Below are 14,794 nucleotides of genomic sequence, written 5' to 3'. Positions count from 1 at the left end.
TAAATTCGTTCAGTAATTTAAGGACATTAAATAAATATGTGTGAATGATAATCATTTGAGATTCCACTTCTATTATACGTCAATGCAATGCCTGTAAAATTAAAATATATAATTCTGCATAAGAAAAATAAAATGATGCGATATACTTTAAGAATGGTTCTATATATATGATAACCTTATTCTTAATTTGTTTTAAAACTATAGACAGATTAGTTCATAATTATAGGCAATACTTAAACTTATATTCTTTTAAAGCTAATTCAATGCTAAACAGCAAATATAAAAAAATTATATAATTATGAATTAATTACGCTTTTAGACCTTGCATAAGTGCGATCGTATATGAATATCTATTACCACTGTGTTTTCTAACCGGTTGCGTTGAGCCGTAAATGTGAAAAAATTAACTACTCATATCCAACATACTTCGCACAAATTATAAGGATTGATTAATTAATCAATTGGTTCCGATAAATCAGTGACCTTTTACATTGAGCTCAAGGGTAAGATTTTTCGAGAAATATGGCCACCTTAATTTAAAAAAACAGTTATATGATACAAAAAAATATAACTTAAACTAAGATGCTAGGAATTATATATGAACAAAGTTCATTTTAACGAAGTTAAAAATAAACAATTTTATTAAATAAATGCCGTACATTGATACGTTTTGCAATAAATTATTTAAATCATTTACCCAAGTGACCATTTAATATCGATTAATTAAGCATTACGTGGTAGGTCATATAAAAACTGTTCATATCATTTTCTTTACAAATTAAATATTGCAACCAAAATTGATTAAGTTTATATTCGGATTCGAACATACACGAAATAATCCACAATATTATTCGATACTATTTTACAAAATTTATCATCAGTAATAATTATATTAAGATATAATAATCTCAAGATTCACTTACTTTATAATGGTGTAATATGTAATTTATATAATATATTCAAAGCAACCATAATTCAGGTGTAAAGAAAAATATGAATATATTATATATATATATATCTAACATTAAAAGTTTTTGTGCCAAAATATTTTATTTAAAGAAATTCAATGGAGGGCAGATATCGAACGGTACTAAAAGTAAGCATATAAATATACTTATATATATTTTTTAATTCTTGTAGCATCATATTTCATTCATATATTTAAAATTTTAAAATCAGCCTATCTACTAAATACTAATAAAACAGTCGTAAAAACTTTCGCAACACAATCAATACATAAGAGCAACAATAAATACGCACAGCTTTTTAAAAAATACCTCAAGCTTATCGCACGGTAAAACACAATTGAATCAGTCAATTCAATGTAAAATTTATTATAATTAGAATATAAAACTGCACCTCTTTCATTTTTGTATCAAAATATACTTCAAAGTAGGCTTTTAGCAATAGAAAGGGACTGGAATCTTAGCATAAATTTAATAAAATATATATTATATCATTAACATCATTACAAAGTATACATATATATATACAAAAAATAGAAATATAAAAGTTATTAAATACAGTTTTATAAGCGTATGTAGTAATTTAATAAATACTATTGTTTCAAATTGATCGGCACGAATTATATATTTTTTATTAGAATGCGCTTTTCTACTTCCATATAGCCTCACCCCATCTCTGCTAATACTATATATTTATATTTGATATTATAAATTACATTAACGAAATATTTTACTGTAAGAAACACAAATCCACATCTTCAAATAATGTATTAAAATATTTGTTAAAAATACGTTTATTATGCCTAAAATTACAACGCAAAAATTGTTCTAGAATGTAGTATTAGTTGAATTTAATTACAGATGTTAAATATCGTTTGTAATTAAATAATTAGGCTAAAAAGCGACATTACGATTGCAAAATTATTAACGATAACGATTTTTATATCCAATTGTAAAATATATGGTATATATCGACTTGGTAAAATTATTTGATTATAACTCTTGGAATATTTTTTTTTGTACCACAAAATAGATTATCAAAGGAAATACATTTCCTATATAGAGAATATCATTGATTTATATCAGTAATTGCACAGCAGTATGTGTCACGTAACGCCATGTCGAAGAATGTTGAAAAGTGCTGAAAATAAAACAAACATTTATTATTAGCTTTGTGTTCATACAAGAAATAATATTAAAATTAGAAGTAATGTACACAAGAAGAACTATCTAGACAATGCCCTACATGCGATGTAAGTAACGCTTCTTCAATTATTTATAAATAAACCTACCTACTAATCGCGACTGTCTGGTGGTCCACTAGGCCATAAATCTTTACGATACTACCAGCAACAGGAGTACAAAGTTTCAACTCAAATAGGATGAACGATTTTTTAATATTAACGAGGAAATTCTAAAAATATTCTTTATTATTGCTTGTACATATATTGTGCTTGTATATTTATTGTACAAAATGAAATTATTGCGAACAATTAGCAAAATAATCTTTACTATTTATAAAATTGTTTGGAATCTTCGTCTCATCGGAGTAACATAACTAGCGACAGCGATTTTTACAAAAATGTTGATAGTGTGATTCAGGTTTGCTAAGCAAAACCTGCTACAGAATTATAAGATAATACTATAGTCACAAATTAATTCTTTGTATATTTAAGGAATGATCTTTTTATTTTGTTGCAATCGATTCAAAATGTTTAATAACGTTGTGCCTGGTATTTGTGTAGAATAAGTACTTAAAAATAAGTGAATGCAATCAATTTTTTTCGTTAGGAACTATATTATGCACTTTCGAATATACATACAATGAATACTCACATCTTAATTGTTGAGCCAGTCCCAGGAATCATCATCGAGTTTCTTCTTGATGGTGATGTTCTTGATGTCGGGAGGGGGGCTCGACACTCCGACTTGTGAAAGGTCACGAGAATCCAAATTGTTGCGAGCCGCAACCGAGTGCACGATGGCTGGCTGAACTTGCTCATTCCTTTAATAACATAAAAATAATTATTTATAATATATATAATTCCATATATAAATACTTTGCATTAAGCCGCCTTCATAAAAGGCAGTTGGTTGGTTGGTTCTCAATTCGTCCCTAAATAAGGTCCTCCAGACCGATTTCGGTTACGGCAGCCAATCTCAAGAGATTAGCCAACTGCGCAGGAAGATATTATAGTGCACAGGTGCACTCTCTATTCCCTAGCTCTCATAATCCGATGGGACGGCAATCCGACACGACCGGAAAGAGTTCAGGCGCTAAATATATATATATACTGTGGCGTGCAAAAGTTTCGGGCCACCTTATTTTTCATACACATTGCACAAAAATATGATGTTGAGGGAAATATAAATGATTGATTATAATACATATTAACTAACATTTGGAAATAATGAACTGTATTGCTTTTAAATAATTTAAAATTTTCATTTATACAATTTCGTCGAAAAAAAAGAAATAACTAATGATATTTAAAAAAGCATGGTTTGTCAGTCTTCACTGTGTGTAATACTTTGTTGCCATGCCTTTAGCAGCTATGACTGCAGTGCACCGACCAGGCATAGACTTAATTAATAATAAATCTTATACGTTCTTCTATCAATTCTTCCTACTCACGCTGCTGAAGGTCCCACAATACCTTCTTTTTAGCATGATTTTTCGTTCCAACACGAAGCTTCAGGTCTTTCCACGGGTTTCAAGGACCCGGATTTTATGGCTCTGAACAAAATTTTTCACAAGATGCGAAGCATGTTTGGGATCATTATTGTGTTGAAAAACCCAGAGTTGAGGTAATTTTTTCCTTGCAAATGGAAGCATATAGTCTTCCAGCATATTGCAGCGTCCATATTGCCATAATTTTTTACCAACGGGCCAACGCCATTAGGGTAATGCCTTGTTTACACGCACTTAGCTACTAATGTTTAGTATTTGTCATTTACACCTTCCATGTAAACATACTGAAGAACATACTAATACTGAGCACTTAGCTAAGTATTAGTAAAAACTAGTGCAATTAAATAGAACTTAATTCTATCTAAATAGCGGAAAATCGGCTACCCCCACAACAATTTACTAAGCATTTCACTATCACTTGCTGATCGTGTAAACAGCTACGTGAAGAGCTGAGTGACAAATTGAAACAGCAACACTCGCTCACTCGAAATAAGCCGTCGGTGTTCCGTTTTGAGCAGAAGTCTGGTCACTAATACCAACGTATAAACGATTACTTTTTATTCGTCACTAGGCCGGTAAATACTAAGCGACGAATATTAACGACAATAATTAAGCTCGTGTAAACACATGGCTCGGGTGAAATTTACCCTAGCGGCAAAAGATGTGATGGCGGAAAAGTTACGGAGACCCTCTCAAAGCTCTTTTCGCTGACAAAGTTGACTGACGTGGCTTCCTCCTTGGGCGGTTGTCCTTCATTGAATAAGATATACAATCTTGTAGTATCACAGCAATAGTGACTGACGAAGCTTTAACATATAGCAAAAAGTTATCTTTTGGATAATCAAGGAACTGCGTGTCTCTTTAAGAGATTGAAGAGAAAATTAAAAAACTGTAGTAGAATGACAGCTAACAGCAATTCCGGCACCTTATAAAGCACTACATCCAGATAGAAAACCTAAAAGTCTCCTGCAAATGTGTATAATCCTTGCTCAGGTTTTGTGCTTCTTGCAGGACCTGGAAGCAGCGTTGTATTTCTTATTAAGATCATGGACAAAGAGATACAACTCAAGCACGATACTGTTTCTACTTAGTTCTTAATTTTTTTTACAATCAAAATATGCATTAAAAGAAAATTAATATCGTTATTAAGGTATTAAGTAGAAATGTGTGCCCTGAAATCGCAATCTAACCGTTTTTATAATATCGAAGCTAACAACTTACTTACGACAGAATTTTATTCTACAAACGATTCTTTTACAGCACCGCAAAATCAAAAAATCTAAGAAACGTCGAAAGGACAAAATCAGTGTAGTTCCACGAGCGCGTAATCAGTAAACGGTTTTTCCATTTCCTAGGTCCTAGGTCTATATTTACAATAACATTTGTAAAAAGTGGTCAATATACGGCTTATCCTTTCATAATTGCGTAATAGAAAAGTGTACGTTCATTCCTTCTACCCAAAACTTATGATGAAATTACGAAACAGAAAAAGACCTCACCTAGATGTTTAAGCAAAGAAACACACACATAATCTTGTTGATATTTAACTATAGAATCTAATATTGTAATAGAAAATCTTAAAGAGAAAGTATATTGTTCATAATAATTTTATTACACACAAAAAAGGGAACGGGACTGTTACTCCTTAATACAGATTATTTATTAAAGCCGAGATGGCCCAGTGGTTAGAACGCGTGAATCTTAACCGATGATCGCGGGCATTATTCAAACCCGGGCAAGCACCACTGAATTTTCATGTGCTTAATTTGTGTTTATAATTCATCTCGTGCTTGACGGTGAAGGAAAACATCGTGAGGAAATTTGCATGTGTCTAATTTCATTGAAATTCTACCACATGTGTATTCCACCAACCCGCATTGGAGCAGCGTGGTGGAATAAGCTCCAAAACTTCTCCTCAAAAAGGGAGAGGAGGCCTTAGCCCAACAGTGGGACATTAACAGGCTGTTACTGTACAGATTATTTTATAACCTAACATGAAGTATTACACCCACATGATTGGAATTAAACTAAAATGTACAAACCAAATTGTAATAATCATTATATTCAATCTCTGTTATATAAGATATATTATTAATTTCAAAAGTTTTTAACGAAAATAAATAAAATATGAAGCAAGAAGTCTGAAGCAAGTTTAAAACGAAGCTGTAACAATTATGGCTTCTCTTATACAGCAATCATTTCACAATAGATTCATTGACACAATAGAACGACACAAAAAAGATGTCGACACTAAAAAATAAAAACATATTTCAAAGTATAAGAAGGATAACGCATAGCACAGTAACGAGTATTATTTAAACATATTGAATAAAATTATCATCATTCGCTTGCACTTAAATATTATTCTAATAAGTTATGTTCAGTGTTTGTACATAACATACCAGACCATAATTATATCAGTCGCCAAAATCACGCATATTCTATAGCATAACATTTCACAATAACGATTAATTAATACAAAAAATTTTGCAGGCGCACAAATCATATCGCAGTTTTGCAGCAATCATCAATTCTGGAATCTGATTAGGAAATCGATCACCTACGAGAACGACCATACGTTGATAGATTGTGATTTTTCAAACATCAAACATTTTATAATTTTCTAAATGATTTTATTTTTTCTTCTCTCCGAACCGATTAAATTACTTATTATATAATTTAAATGAACAGTAGTTAAACGTTGAAATTGGTTAACCAATATTTAATAAATGGTTATTTTTTTAAAGGGATTAACGACGACTAACATTTATTTCAAATCGCAAAACATTAATAAGTAAACTATGTTAAAAATTATCGTCAAATAACATTAAAAAGGATAACAATTAATATTAAATTAATCTGAAAAATATTAAAAGCATTGAATTTTTCAAAGCATGACAAAAACAATGCGAATTTGTAATAACGGTACAACCTTTGTAGAAAGCCACGAGTAGCGCTTTGACCTTTATCTCGGCATAATGTCATTGAAAATGTGTCTAAAAATTATTTTGCAGAGCTAAGTTATTTCACAATAATATTTTTATAATAATTTATTTAGGAAAACGTAGAAAAATTAAAAAATATGACATAGATGCTCGTTTTCCTAATTATTATTATTTACTAAAGAAAATAATTACTTTGAAATAAACAAGATGTGATCTGACCACGTGATCAAACCACCACTGATATTTCAAGTGCTTAGCTTGTGTTTATAATTCGTCTCCTGCTCGGCGGTTAAGAGAAACATTAGTACAAACCTTCATGTATCGCATGAAAGTCCACATTTGTATCCACCAACAACCATTGAAGCAGCGTTATTGAATATGTTCTACGCTTTCGCCTCAAAACGAGAGGAGGCTTTAGCCCAGCAGTTTGAGCTGTTTACTTACTTACTATCCTTTGTAACTATTGTAATATAAAAAGCTTACCATTTTGAGTACGGCTCAGAAGTAGAGTTCTTCATAGCTCCGTACCCAGGAGCCTGGAAATTGGCACTCGAGTTGCTCGCTCGGCGCAACTCGCTTGTTCCACTCAAAGAAGTCCAACCACCACGATTGTTTACCTAAAAAACCATGCGTGTGTATGTAAGTATTTAATTTATATTCGTGACATATCTATTGTTTTTTTTTTGTTGTATTTCAGTAAAATTATATGATGATGCGATAATGGTTATCAGTGATCAATATAAAAGTATGTAGAAGTCAAGGTAACGCATACGTGGTGGACGCGTACTTCGCGCTACATCACATAAGCGTGACCTTTCTACAGAAAGTAGTATCAGATAGCAACAGGTGAATTAATCTGTACTGTTTATCGTTAGAAACAAAAGCGTATTGACCTTTTGCACTTAACCTTCAACTCTCATCCTAATAAATACATCATTGAAGCGCCGGTCTGGACCTCATCCTATTTAAGCAACCCAATAACCTCGGCTGCCATATTATATACAAATATTTCAATTGTTATAAATAGTAAATTTAAGAAATTTTGGATGACAATATATTATATTATTATTGTTCGAAGAACTAGTAATTATCCTGACCTTTTCGTTAAGCATAAATAAAATATGAAAGTATTTCACCATAAAATTCTATTCGAAATTGCATTCGAATCTGACGAGTATTTAAATAATAATCGTATGTAGAAAGAGATGCGGTACATAATCACTGTAACATTGAATTTCTCCCCAACGATGTTATAGTTAGGTCGTAGTGAGGTGGCTAGGATGAACACGTGCAACATAAAATCAATATAACGGTCACTGACGATCGCATCGCAACATTGATATTGAGCTACGAGAACATTCTGCGCATTAAATTGAGATTTTATTTGAATTAAATTTATATGAAGTGATTTCGTTAAAAGCAGAAAATTAATACTCTTAACTTTTATTGTGGAAATAAAAACTTCTCATTACTGCACATTGTATTGTGTGAAATATTAGTAGAAAAAAATTAGATGCGTTTTTGTTTTCTAACACTATCAATTCCAATCTAATCTAAATTCAAACAGTACCTATTTCAATATTTTCAAATTCTAATTTCCATTTGATGCTATTAGATATATTATCTCTCTACTTAAAAAAATACAACAAAAATAATTAAATCACCTTGATATGTCCTGTCGTATGCTTTATTTCGAAGCTTTTGTTGCGATCACTGCGAAACTTAATTTCGCTTCAATTTAACATTTATTTATTATTCAAGAAAATACTCGCGTGAATTGTCAGGGAGCTAATGATTATATAAGAATAATTATAAAATAATTACAAAATTTTAAAAAGTAATAATAAAAGTTTGCTAGTCAAAGATACAAGTATTAGACAGAAAAAGATATTGTAAGTATGCGCAACAGGTATGTAGAATTTGTTTCCAGTCAATACTTAGCCACCTTCAGAAATTCATACATATTTTGACATATTTTTGAAAGAAGTTAAGGAAAATAATATCTTCTAAGGATATCTTTGTTAAAGTTTAGTAGGTAAATAGAGTTCTAGTTGTTAGAACGCTTAAAAACATATTAACATTAACGAATAAGTTGATTTAATGCAGTAACGTATAATTCCAGATCCTTGTTTTCATTTGAGTGCCTGGAATGGCGGAGCTTAAACACACGTAGGCGGGTGGGATGTATGGGGTATGGGTATGAGTAAGGGAGGTTTACATGAAAAGCTTTAAAATGAAACATGATATCGGCTTTATTTACAGCCAGTAAATATGCAAGAGTTGGTCAAATCGATCAATTTATACCCTTCACGCAGCGGTTTACAATCTATTGTTTTAATAAAAAAAAAATCTTGAAGATAGCAAATCACTACATTTATATCATTTGTAATATAAGATGTGTAAAAAAATCAACAACTGTTAAGTGTCACATGTTTTTTTTATTCTATAGGTTCACCTATATGGTGAAAAGCCGAGATGGCCCAGTGGTTAGAACGCGTGAATCTTATCCGATGATCGTGGGTTCAAACCCGGGCAAGCACCACTGTATTTTCATGTGCTTAATTTGTGATTATAATTCATCTCGTGCTTAACGGTGAAGGAAAACATCGTGAGGAAACCTGCATGTGTCTCATTTCATTGAAATTCTGCCACATGTGTATTCTACCAACCCGCATTGGAGCAGCGTGGTGGAATAAGCTCCACAACCTTCTCCTCAAAAGGGAGAGGAGGCCTTAGCCCAGCAGTGGGACATTAACAGGCTGTTACTATACTACTATACTATACTATACCTATATGGTGGCAAATAGGCCACTGATGGTCAGGTAGCTATATTCCTAAACGTACCCTTATTTCACATGGGTCAGTCCAAAACTTAAAAAAAAAAACTTCTCTAACCGTCACGTCACGTCACATCAGCTCGCGTTCGTAATTAGTACACAATCCCTTTAATAAATTAATTTAAAGTATAAAATATTAATATCAGGTAAAAAGGCCCTTATCCTAAAGAGATATTAACCTGTATTAAGAAATTTATGATAAACAATCGTAACATCGATGAAAGTGAGCACGCATTGGCTTTAAGAGCTGTTCGCGGGATTATTTTTCGATTCAAGTATCTTCTTTTATGAACCTTCAACCGAAAACCTTCTGTCAATCATTTGCTTAAGTGACAGATATCAATATAATATAGTGATAATTGGACCACATGCGATGTTTCAATTGCACGAAATTATATTGACACGGGCGTTAAGCATTTTTAATTACTTAATTTACTAGATTAGGTAAAAAAAAATGAAATCTTTAAAAATTTTAAAATTATCCATCGATGTAACGTAATATTTTTCAAAAGAGATCGACTTATTCTTTTTTAATATTAACATTGTCTATGAAAACATTTTATCGTACATTTAGAATTATTTACAACTAAAAGGTGATAATAAGCAAAACTTTTTGGTATTAATTATGAAGAATTTAAAAAACTAATTATTGATATAGTCATCTCATGAGTACTATTTTTTTATTTGTAAGTGAGAACAATATTATATAATAAATATTCAATAACATTTAATTTAATGAATAAACGAACGTGGAATTTCTACAAATGAAACTGTTTAAGCTGAAAGAACTAGTATCCTAATTTTCAATTTTAACATAATATGGTTATGGCGTCTTGATGCAACCGTTTTTCTTATTGCACACAACATTTCTCACATCTACTATATCAGTTTTTATTTTATCGACATCTCAAAGATTTCTTTCGAATCGTATATTAAAATGGTTCATATTTTAATTTAAGAAAATAAAAGACCAAAGCCAATGAATTATAAATAAATGCACAAATAATTCCAATAAAGGAGTCTTATTACCTGCTAGCAAAAATTAAGCTGATATAAAAGAGATTTCCTGGAAAAGTATCCCGGCGCACTTTATAAAGCTTTTCTCTGCTGAAGTAATGATTTCCGTTGAAATACATAAAAATAAACGTATAACATTTTATCTATCATATTGCATTTGGAATATTTAGTAAATATTAGCAAAATTCAAAATTACCATTATGGTTAAAGAAATTTGATAAACCAAATTCTAAGGGAAAATATTCACAAGCAAGTAAATGATTAATAATGCATAAGTATTGATTTCACCTAGTCTATATTTATTTAATCAAGGCGCATTATTTTTTTTAAATGATTGTTGATCTGTTGATTTTTTTATTAAATGAAGACAGATCCTTTTTTGGGATAATGCCCACCTTCGTACACGTATAAGTTGACAGCAGCTTTTTTGTATGATTGCTAGGTATTAGGGCTGTGTAAGCTCGTCTGGGTAGGTTCCACCTATTCATCAGCTATTCTACCACTTAACTGCAATACACAATAATGCAATACAATTAGTATTGTTGCATTCCTTTTCGAAGGGTGAGTGAGCCAATGTAACTACAGGCACAAGGGACATAACATCCCAGTTTCCAAGGTTGGTGGCACTTCGACGTTGTAAGGGATGGTTAACATTTCTTACATCACCAAGGGCAGCGGTAACAACTTATCATCCAACAACAATATCATAAAAAATGGCATATCGTAAACACTAAAAAAATCAAGTAAACATTTTGATTTGGAGAAGACTAGGAGACTGTCCATAATCAGAAATTCATGCTGATCCAATGCAAGAAAGCATCCACCAAAAATAGATATCGTGAAGATTGTCGTCTCACCGAACATAACTTTCGACAACCAGACATTTTCAATGAACTGTCAATATGAATGATTTGATGATGAAATGTATGAAAAGACTACGAGTACTACGTATTCGATCTATCACGTGACCAATAATTGACAATTGAAAAATGACGTCGACAATCGCTTATTTTAACCGATCAAACTCTTAAGGGGTCCATATACGTAACGATTCGTTGTTACGACCAATTTGAAAGGATATCGTGAAGATCGATCACTCAAAGCTTGCCGCTCACACACAAAACGATTGGTCATTGCGATCGATCATTTACTTGTTTTAAAGAAACGACAAAGACCAGACAGAATGCCATCACATGCGGAAATTAGATCAGGCTACATAAAAAACAAAACTCAGGAAAGTGGGCTAAGAACTGGCTATTGAAAAAATGAATCGATATTCGAATGTAAGTATTTTAAATGAATCAAAAGACTGACACAATTATTTGAGAAAAACGAGACGGAAAACGGAACCGACACACCTAAAATTAATCTCCAAAAATACGGAAAAATAAAATACGTAGTCAAATTGAGACAAAAATCGAATCGCAAAGATTTATCGTTACGATATTCAGGAGTGCATGGGTTTTAGTTGCGATCTCCGATGTCGTCTGCGATCAAGTAAATCGTCAAACGATCTTAACACATATTAGATCCGTCTTTTGTCAATCTGAAAAGACCGATCTTTCCGTATGTAGGCCCATGTAGATATTGTCCTTCACCCATTTAACTATCGCAAGTTACATGAGGTAGAGGAAATATTTTAATTATTATCCAAAAAAAAAAATCCTGCTGACATAGGATTAACATACATACCAGTGTTGTTGAATTTTGAAAACAAGAGTCAAATCGATGTTGCTACCTCTCTAAACAAATAAATTAAAAAAACATATTATTCGAAAATTGAGACTTACCTTATCGGTTACATTAGAGGCCATTTCAGTCACTTTCTGTGTAGCTATTCCTCCATAGCGCACGGCACTCTCAGTAGCTGTACGGGCTGCTTTAGTAACAGATGAAGTGAAGAGTGACCAACCCTATTGAAACAAAATTTTGGTTTTACAAAAAAATTTGTTCGATTTTTATAAATGTATCATTTATTACATTATTGTACATTCATAGATACATAATTTACCTATATATTTATTTTATTTAAGAATTTAAAAAAATCCCTATAAAAGACAAAACAAGTCGATTTCGAAAAGGTATACTTACAGAAGCAAGTGAAGAAAGAGTATTATCAACCATGTCATTGCCGCTGTTTATCGGGGACATAGGAGTAGAGTGTGATTGCCTTGGTGTGTTACCAAATCCAGTATAACGTCCACTTCCATATTCACTACTGTTAAAATTTTTTTTGTTAATTTAAAATCTTTAGTATAAAAAATAATATTATTTATTTAAATACTTACTGATAACTGATGTTGTTATCAGAACCGCTGGTATGAAATACATTGTCACCAGATGAATAGAAAGTCTGTGACTGACTCCAGTCGGTCGGCTTCTCTGCTACCTCTGGTTTGTAATCAGAGGGACTCCAGTCACGACCCTCTGCAAGAGCTGTTATCTGTGTAAAATTAAATAATATATAATTATATTGTCTTAGAACATTTTTAAACACATTTGTAAATAGCACAATAAAAAAATTACCACTACCTTTTGCCGATACATTGAAGCAGCTTTAGTGTTGTACTTCTGCTGAATTTTCATTTCAGGTTTGTATTCAGGTTGGCTTTCAAAGAATGTACGAGCCTTTAAGTTGCCTCCAACCTGATAAACAACAAAAAGTTTAAATTGTATTAATGTTTAATCTACAATTCTACTATGCTAACCAAATTTTATTATATCATATAAATAAATATGTTCATGCACTTTTCATCTTTAAAATTTTGCATTAATATACATATTATAATACTATTGTTAATGGTGGTTCTAAAATTCTTCATTTCTTGTGAATTTAAACTGTTTGCGTGTAAATCATAAGCCTTCTTCTATTTTCTAATGTGAGGAGTAATAATTGCATACTTCTTCATAAACTCTCAGTTAATTAAATTATTAGACAAAATACGAAAGAATGGTCGCTCACCATCATTTTTTCCAGTTCTATGTCTTTCCATTTGTCCATAGTGACTGAACGAACAAAAGACAAGTGCACTCCAAGGCTGCGATGTATGCCTGAACATTCAAGGCATATCCAAATACCGTAGGTTACGGATACCCATTGCGGATTTAGAGAACCGCACTCGAAGCACTTCTATCCAAAAAAAATAAATTCAAAATATTAATATTAAAACCAATATGGTACATAAATTCGTTTGAAACAAATCATTAAATTACTTACATGATTTTCATCCTGAGTTCTAATCATATTTAATTTACGACGTGTCCGCGGAGATGCCATTGTATTGTAGATATTTGATATACTTGATAAACACAAAACTAGAACACTTGCAATTTTTAAATGAATTCGCAATAATACGACTACACGTCCCCAATTCCAGCAGGTAAGTAAGTCTAACGCAATTCGCTAATCAGACAGAGGCGGACGTCAAAGTTATCTTTTTTTTCCAGTTGGCAACCATAGACAAGTAGACTTATGCCACAGGTTAACAAATCTTTATTGTCAGTAATGGCATTATTAAAAATTATTACCTAAATGGTAGATTTTATTGTATTGCTCTTGCTCCCATCCTGTGACAGTGGTCTTCAAATTCATTGAACATTGTCTTAAAATGCATTTTAGAGTATTTTAAAAAGAGTATTATAAAGTTTTCAGTAAATTCAATAATTTTGTTTAATTTGAATATTTTGAAATAAAAAATATATATTTGTGCACTTGGTTATTTACAGCATTAACAACCATGTGGATGACGAGGGCATCTGAGATACAGCGTCGTAAATCGGAAGACATGTATAAAATAAATTTTGGTTTAACCCATTTAGGTCACTATAAAAAAAATTAAGTCAAACTACAGGCATTACTGTAAGTTCACTAATGAAACATATTTTTTTCTAATATCGACGTGATTCTTTAAATTGACATAACTTTTTTTATTTACAAACCGATTGAAAGAAAACAAACACTAAAATTTAAGTGAAGTTGACCACAATTCAGTAGTGCAAACTGCACCCAAATCAGTTAAGCCATTTCTAAGATTAGCGTGCACAAATAAACAGAAAAAAATTCTAATAATCATTGTTTTGGGTTCTATTGAGTTGATAAAGGCCTCATAAATAGTTTTACTCGTATATTTTCCATGTACAGCAGCGATCAATTACATTTTTATTATATGTAGAGATAATAATGTCGTTTTGAAAGTATCTCAATGTAAAAGCTGTTAAAATATTACTTTTCAGATAAAAGTGACATGGCAATTGAAATATCGGCCAGAACATAAACGTATCCGATTCGGAATATAGATATTGCAAAGAAGAACTAGCAAATTATAGTGCTGAGTCTTT

At 31.5% G+C, this 14,794-nt stretch overlaps 3 protein-coding genes across 4 annotated transcripts in view; 2 read left to right on the top strand and 1 right to left on the bottom strand.

Annotated features, from left to right (window-relative positions):
* LOC126780736 (solute carrier family 35 member C2) overlaps positions 1–3,748 on the top strand; it is a 98,123-nt gene extending 94,375 nt beyond the window's left edge. The window contains exon 6 of the transcript XR_007670531.1: positions 3,665–3,748. The gene's annotated coding sequence lies outside the window, so the exon portion shown is untranslated. The remainder of the gene's footprint in view (positions 1–3,664) is intronic.
* Positions 1–14,794, top strand: part of LOC126780716 (pyruvate dehydrogenase phosphatase regulatory subunit, mitochondrial) — a 236,825-nt gene that overhangs the window by 107,927 nt on the left and 114,104 nt on the right. The window lies entirely within an intron of this gene.
* Positions 1,045–13,843, bottom strand: LOC126780742 (ADP-ribosylation factor GTPase-activating protein 1). The gene is made up of 9 exons (XM_050505415.1): positions 13,674–13,843; positions 13,419–13,586; positions 12,989–13,102; positions 12,745–12,899; positions 12,548–12,674; positions 12,247–12,369; positions 7,086–7,219; positions 2,802–2,970; positions 1,045–2,106 (listed from the first exon to the last, which is right to left on the bottom strand). Exons 1-8 carry the CDS (start codon positions 13,731–13,733, stop codon positions 2,805–2,807), a joined length of 1,047 nt encoding a protein of 348 aa, XP_050361372.1. The 5' UTR covers positions 13,734–13,843; the 3' UTR covers positions 1,045–2,106; positions 2,802–2,804.

This window comes from Nymphalis io, chromosome Z (genome assembly GCF_905147045.1).
Source record: "Nymphalis io chromosome Z, ilAglIoxx1.1, whole genome shotgun sequence".
NCBI classification, from domain to species: domain Eukaryota; kingdom Metazoa; phylum Arthropoda; class Insecta; order Lepidoptera; family Nymphalidae; genus Nymphalis; species Nymphalis io.
The sequence above is the reverse complement of the archived record's forward strand: the minus strand, read 5'-3'. Positions and strand labels throughout refer to the sequence as shown.

Coding starts and splice junctions, on each gene's coding strand:
- LOC126780742 (XM_050505415.1), bottom strand. CDS start 13,733: ATGGCATCTCCGCGGACACGTCGTAAATTAAATATGATTAGAACTCAG. Junction 13,587..13,673: donor GAACTCAGGATGAAAATCAT/GTAAGTAATTTA, acceptor TTTTTTGGATAG/AAGTGCTTCGAGTGCGGTTC. Junction 13,103..13,418: donor TAGAACTGGAAAAAATGATG/GTGAGCGACCAT, acceptor GTTGTTTATCAG/GTTGGAGGCAACTTAAAGGC.